The sequence below is a fragment of the Ictidomys tridecemlineatus genome, chromosome 2, assembly GCF_052094955.1.
Source record: "Ictidomys tridecemlineatus isolate mIctTri1 chromosome 2, mIctTri1.hap1, whole genome shotgun sequence".
NCBI lineage: Eukaryota > Metazoa > Chordata > Mammalia > Rodentia > Sciuridae > Ictidomys > Ictidomys tridecemlineatus.
Window position 1 is genome coordinate 106,401,733 of NC_135478.1, and position 6,807 is coordinate 106,408,539.

The window sequence follows — 6,807 nt, forward strand, 5'->3', positions numbered from 1 at the left end:
GGCATTTGTGTACCATGAGCTCAGCACATGTCAGAAGTGGCCCTGAGCCAGACAGCCAGTCCCCTGACTCACGCAGCCCCTGGAGTGTGCTGAGAGCTGACTCCATGCCACCTCAGTCCCAGGCTCTGTAGACACAGTGGGGACTGAGACTCAGTCTCCTGAGGCTCTCATTCTGAGGGTGCCCTGGTGAGGCTTCTCTTCCTGACGTTCTAAGGCTGGTGTGTCTCCCACTGTGGCAGCTGGGACTGGCACTTCTGCCCGGACACTGGCTGGGTAGGATGGTCTGCCTGAGCATGCCCAGGTTGCCCCTGGCTTCTTGCACCCAACGCCAGCTACTAGGGCACAGTACTGTGAGCCAGAGCAGAGTTGGCCCTCAGGGACTTCTGTGCCCAGGTGGTCTGTGCCTGACCTCTGCCATCTCTCCCCACTTTACTTCATGGGGAAGGGCTCCTTTGCAGGACTGCTCTAGGCTGCCACAGAAAATCCTGTCTTGAGAGATAGCCAGTGGTTCACGGAAGAGGCTAAGGGACCAGTTGCAGAAAGGCCACAGACAGGGACAAGTGTCAAGGGCTGAGAGGAAGCAGTTGTGACAGGGTCAGGTGCCGGCCTGTGCAAGATTCCTATGGTCTTCACCCAGAGACTTGCTTTGGTTGGCTGGCCTGAGTCACATGCTCCTTTCTATAGAGGACAGTGGGCAACACGATTGGCTGTCTTGGTGAGACTTCAGCCAATGAGGAAAGGGCAGAGTTAAGCCCAGGAGGGGTGATGCCCTGCAGGAGAGGCTCTGGGGCTCTGCCGCTCAGGCAGGGCAAATCTGAGTCGTAGAAAGCTGCCTGGAGGTGTCCTAGGTTGTGGGCAGGGTGGGGGTCAGCACTGGCCAGGAGGGGGGGGACATTTATAGGCCCTCTGGTTCTGCCACTGATGAAACCTGTGCCGTCTTAGCCGTCACTGGGGGTTGTGGGGCCTCTGGGGTCAGAGTGTCCCCTGCCCCACCTGTACAAGGGACCTGTGGGCCAAGGAGACAGCAATGCCCGCCATAAACCCTGTGTGGGAGGGGATGGGGCCATCAGCAGTGCGGTTCAGCAAGCTCTCGTCTGGTGCCTCCTCCAGCCATGTCTGCGAGCAGTGGAGGTGGCCAGGCTGCCCGTCCCCTGCGAGCTCCAGGTCTGTGCTACAAAAGTGCCCATGGCTGAAGCCATGGGGCCTGGAGAGAGGCCAGTGCCGTGGCTTCTCGTCACAGGGTTGGGTGCTCTTGGATTGCCAAGAGGCGGGACCTTGCGCTTGCTACCGACCTCTCTGGGCCCCCAGAAGTCGGGGCTGGTTTCTCTCTGGCCTTCGCACACTCCGCAAGGCTTGGATGGGCCACTGCCTGTGTCCTGGGCCACCCCAGGTGATACTTGAGCTCCTGCCTGCCCACCAGCTCTCAGGGTACAGTCAGGGTCACATCCTTCCTGAGCAGGTGAACACAGTTCAGCCCAGGCCCAGGCCTCACTAGATCCTCTGGTCCCTTCAGTTTCAAGGCCGGTCCTCAGGGCCACCCTACCTGCCCCCAGCTCCCTCACCATTCTCTTCCAGGTTGACAGCCAAAGCCGTAGCCGTGCTGCTGCCCATCCTGGGCACCTCATGGGTGTTTGGTGTGCTTGCCGTCAACGACGGGGCCCTGGTCTTCCAGTACCTGTTTGCCATACTCAACTCCCTGCAGGTAAAAGACCACAAGGACAGCCAGGCAGGCCAGTGGGCTGTGGCCCTGACGAGCCATTGTGCAGGGGGCGTGGCCTCTGTAGCCTCCACCCACCCTGAGCCCACAGTGTGGGTCTCCCCCAGGCCTGAGGACAGCAGACAGGGCTCTACGAAGGCAGAGCCCCAGGGCTGGGACCCCATTCAGTGTGGGGCGCCTGTGCTCCAGCAGCATCTATGGCGGCACATCCGGCCCAAAAGGGAAGAGGGTCGGTCTGCCAGCAGCTCTGAGGAGGGAGGCAGGCAGGGAGAGGAGGCGACGGGGTTATGTCTTCTGTGGGAAGGGGAGGCAGGGGGCCCATCCTCAGAAACAGACGTGGGACACTTAGAGTCTAAGCCCTCAGACCCACTCATCCCCAGGGAGGGCAGCTGCAGGTTTCCTTCACCAGCACGGCCCAGTTCCCACCATGCCCTGAGCAGGTGCACATAGTGTGGGGGTGCCCCATGGCCAGCAGTAGCTGGTGTCCAGCTCCTTGTTGCTGTGAGCATTCAGTTTTCCTCACGCGGCTTACAGGGCAGGGTGGTAGGTGGCCCCTCCAGCCCCTGTGCCCTCCAGGGCCTCCTTCACCCTCTGCCATCCTCTCCAGTGTCCTTCCCAAGGAGCAAGACCATAGCAGGATGCCCTAAGGTGCTCCTGCACCAAGCGGGACCTCTCCGTGAGGGTCTGCTGGTGCTGGCTGGCAGGTCTGGGTGCTTGGTGATGTCCTTTTCTGTCACTGTCATCGTCCTCCCTGGTCTGTAGGCGAGCACCCGAGGTTCCATTGGGGTGGGAGTCTGTGGTTTCAGGGTGTCAGGCCAATGTCCAGCCCATTATTGTCACCCCTCCCTGAGTCAAGCCTTTCTGGGCATCCACCTGTTTCTGCACCTTTGGCAAACAGGACAGCCCCCTCTGGATTCTGTCACAGCAGCTGCTGGGCTCTAGGCAGGGTCACAGGAGGGGTCTAAGAGCCCCTTCCCATGTGGAACAGTGTGGCAGCAAGTCCCCAGGCGAGGTGTCAGTGCCGCCCCAGGGCTATGTGAGGGAAGAGCCCTTGGAGCTCCTTGTGGGTGACAAATGCAGGTGACTCTAACTCTGCTCCTCCCTCCTCCAGGGCCTCTTCATCTTCCTCTTCCACTGCCTGCTGAACTCAGAGGTATGTCTGCCCCACCTCCCCATCCCCCACCCCCCAATCTCCTCACCCGCTACCTCCCCACCTCCCCACTTCCCCACCTCCCCACTTCCCCACCTCCCCATCCCCCTACCTCCCCATCCCCTCACCTCCCCATCCCCCAACCTCTCCACCTCTCCACCCCCACCCTCCACCTCCCCACCCCCCCACCTCCCCACATCCCCATCCCCCCACCTCCCCACTGCTATACCGCCCCACCCCCCCACCCCAACACCCTCCCACCTCCCACCTCCCTCCGCCCCACCTCCCCACCATGCAGGAGCTCTCATTTCTAAAGGGGCCTAGTGTGCGGGACAGCCTTGCCCTGCCAGATGGAGCCTGGCCATGCCACCCTTAGCCAGCCAGTTGATGACCAGCTCGCAGGTGTCGACACTGATAACAACCGATCCTGCCTATCTGGGTCCTCACTTGCCTTGGGTGTTGCGGGAGCTGCCTGGGCACTGTTGATAACACCTCTGGCTTTGCTTCTCCAGCCTCTGAAGTGTCCTAACTGGCCTCTCCTGTCCATCTCCTCCAAGGTGAGAGCCGCCTTCAAGCACAAAACCAAGGTCTGGTCCCTGGTGAGCAGCTCCGCCCGCAGTGCCAACACAAAGCCCCTTAGCTCAGACCTCGTAAGTGCTTGTGGTCCCCACCTCGGGTCCCCTCTCCCTGCTGAGCCTGCTGGAATGGCGGCCCTCGCTGACCTGGGCTCTTGCTCTGTGGTTACCTTGCCCACCGGAGATGGCTCTCCTTCCCTGAGCTCTGCCCCACTGGGCAACTGGAGCAGATGCTGGGCTGGGCTCCTCCCACATACCCTATGGGTCCTTGCTGAGGTGATTCCTTCCTGGACTTCATGTGGGGGTGCCCCACCCATCCCCATGCTTCCGCCCTTGCGCGTGATTGCTGGCCATTCTGCCCATTGTCTGGCCTCTTTGGAACACGATGCTATGGGAGTAAGGAGCCGGCTACCTCTGTTGGCCACTCTGACCCCACGGCCCACACAGGACCTGGCCCTGGGGCTCTATGAAGAAAGGGAAAATGAGAGCACAGCTGTACAGGGACAGGAGCAGAGGGTGGACACACCTGGACTTGGGAGGGGACCGTGAGGCTGCTCTGGTCTGGGTCCTCTTGTTCAGGTCCTTGTTTCTCAGGGGAGCAGGGGGACCCTGTGCCTCTGCCCCTGCAGTGGACCCTTGCGGGTTCCTGCCTCTGGGCATCCATGCCCGCATGGGGTCTGGGCTTCCTCTAGGGCCTAGCTCCCACTCCTCACCTGCTTGTGGCCTGCAGATGAATGGGACCAGGCCCGGCACAGGCTCCACCAAGCTCAGCCCCTGGGATAAGAGCAGCCACTCTGCCCCCCGCGTGGACCTGTCCACCGTGTGAGCAGGAGCTGGTGATGACTGCCTCCCAGAGCAGAGCAGAACAAGTACCCTACCCACGTTGGGACCCTCTCCCTGCTGCCTGGACATGAGGTCGCAGCCTCCACCTGTGACCCTACAGAAGAGCACCCACCAGCTCCTGCAGCCTGACACTCAGGGCTGCCTGCCTAGAGACCTCGGGGCCCTCCTGCCCAGCGCACCAGAGGGCTGGCTGCCCCTGAGGACACTGGATCCTGCCCCATGCACCCGAGGGCTGGCTGCCCCCTGAGGACACTGGAGTGCATGGTGGCCCACTGTGACACCCATCATGAGCCTCCCTCCTTACCACATGCACCCAGTAAAGCTGTGGCACGTGGGGCACAGGCTGTCGCTCAGGATGGGGTTGCCTCTGCCTTGATAGGGGCCCAGAGGAGTCCTGCGGGGGTAGTTTAGGTTTCTGTGCACCCCTGGAGGATCAACCAGAATGTCCGAGGAGCGTGGGGAACAGAGTGGGGTGTCCCTGGTCTGCTGACTCCACCCACACAGCTCCCAGAGCCAGCCCTAGCTAGGGTGCACGGTCTCCTTCAGGGTCACAGCACTGAGGCCAGCCCTTGCCAAGTGGTCAGCTCTGGGGTCTCCACCCATGCTGGGGACTTGGGCTGGAGTCATGCCGCCCTGGCAGGTGTGCCCACACTGGTCGTCCACCCTTGGAAAAGGCACAGCCCAGTGGCCTGGGATTTGGGCTGTCAGAGACATTGCCCACGCCCGAGAGTGCTACCTCTCTGGACCCAGGTCAGCCTGAAGATGCCCTTTCCTGGCGGAAGCCTTCTTTCCTACCCATCTGCCCCGACAGAGCCAACCGCCTCCTGCTGCATCTCCTGTGTCCTCGTGTCTCTGTCCCCAGGGAGGGACCCACAATTTCTCCTTCGTGTCTAGGAAGCAGACTGACACTGGCAGCACAGTGACCCCTGTCCTGCCAAGGTGGCCACGTTGCATAGAGGTTTCCTGCTCCCGAGGGAGGACCCAGCAGGGCCTGGCAGTCCTTTGCCTGGCACTAGTAGATGGACTCAGCTCGGTCCCTGGGGAGGGGGGACCACTGTGACCACTCCTGGGTGCTCGGCCCTGGATCGCAGAGGGGACACCATGGACATCTGATACAGGCCGCGAGCAGCTGCACTGTAACCCAGGCCTGAGCATGGCATGAAGTGCACAGCCAGGTCCACCTGGTTTTGATACTGGAAGCCTCCACTTTACACTGTGACCCGATGTCATGGCCCTCACCGCACCCGCCCTGCCCAGCGCTGGACTTGATATGCTTCTGTGGACTTTTCCACCGTCATCTAGAGCCTTTTTTTAACAACCAATTACTTTCTTTGTTGTGCTGGGATCTGGCCTCGGGCCCTGCGCACCCTGGGAAGTGCCCCAAGTGCTCTACTGAGCTGCAACCCAGCTGGCCTCTCCATCACTGGCCTCTCCACAGCTGGCCTGCTCATGGGGAGGGCACCCGTCCCTGTCAGTCAAAGCCGTGTGTCCATAGAACCAGCCTCTGTTATGTCCAGGCTAGTCCCCAGTGCACCAGCCAGCTGAGCCCACTGTGACCACACCCTCTGGCCGGGCCATGGTGTGAACCTAGGTGACACAGGCCGAGGTCACTGTGAGACCCAGTGTGTGGGGCCACCGCTCAGGTCTCTTGTGATTTCTGAAACCAGACCAGTAGTAAGCCCTGGCCAGCCTCTGGCCTGCCGCCAGCACCCACAAGTTAGACACCAGGTCCCTTAGCAGACACTGGATCAGATTTGGTGCTAGGAGCTGTGGTTTCCACAGGGGTCCTTGCTCCTCGCTCCTCAGCTCTTGGCGGCTCCCAGGGCCTGTGAGACTTTGTGTCTAGACAGAGTCTGGGCTTTGCTTATGGACTGGGTGCCTTGGCCTCCGCCCACCTTACCATCTGTACTCGGTGTGGTCCTCTTAAAAAATCAGCAAGAAATGTGTGTTTAAAGCAGTTCTCGCAGGAGAGACGATGGTGGCCTCTGAGTACTGATATATGTTGTGATTTTCATGCAATAAAACCGAAGTGTCCTTGAGTGGAGTGTGGCCTTGGAGATCTGTCAGTAGTGGAGTCTCTACTAAGGAAGCACAGGGTGAAGGGCAAGGCTGGGGCTCACACGCACACTCAGCATCTCCTGGGTACCCAGTGCACTCGCAGCCTCCATCCCAGTGCTGGGAGTGGACGAGGGAGGGACACGGCAACAGAGGCTCCAGGCTGCACCCACCCAGGCCAAGTGCTGAAGGGCCACAGCCACTGCCCTATATCACCCATAGTGCCATCACTGCCCCTAGGCCCAGTGCTCATGGCCATTTCTACCCATCGACACTTCACGCCGTGGGGTGCACATACAGCTCACCTTACCATTTGCACCAGGTGGTCTGGGCTCCTTTGTGCATCAGTGTTACACACTTAGGCACGTGTGCAGATACTTTATTTATATGTACATGTATTTTGAGACATATTTATATACTACATATGTACTTTAATATATTTTATAACTTTCTATAATATTTGATAG

The 6,807-nt window shown here is 60.2% G+C and overlaps 1 protein-coding gene across 5 annotated transcripts in view; it reads left to right on the forward strand.

The window, feature by feature from the left end:
- The window catches only part of Adgrd1 (adhesion G protein-coupled receptor D1), a 99,416-nt gene extending 93,092 nt beyond the window's left edge, over positions 1-6,324 (forward strand). For 3 of the 5 annotated variants that reach the window (XM_078039406.1, XM_078039408.1, XM_078039410.1), the window contains 4 exons: positions 1,576-1,702; positions 2,829-2,870; positions 3,380-3,517; positions 4,173-6,324. In XM_078039406.1, the coding sequence (XP_077895532.1) occupies positions 1,576-1,702; positions 2,829-2,870; positions 3,380-3,517; positions 4,173-4,268 (403 nt within the window). In that variant the 3' untranslated portion in view covers positions 4,269-6,324. The remainder of the gene's footprint in view (positions 1-1,575; positions 1,703-2,828; positions 2,871-3,379; positions 3,518-4,172) is intronic. The other 2 variants (XM_078039407.1, XM_078039409.1) reach the window with 1 other exon arrangement.
- Positions 6,325-6,807: the final 483 nt, after the last annotated feature.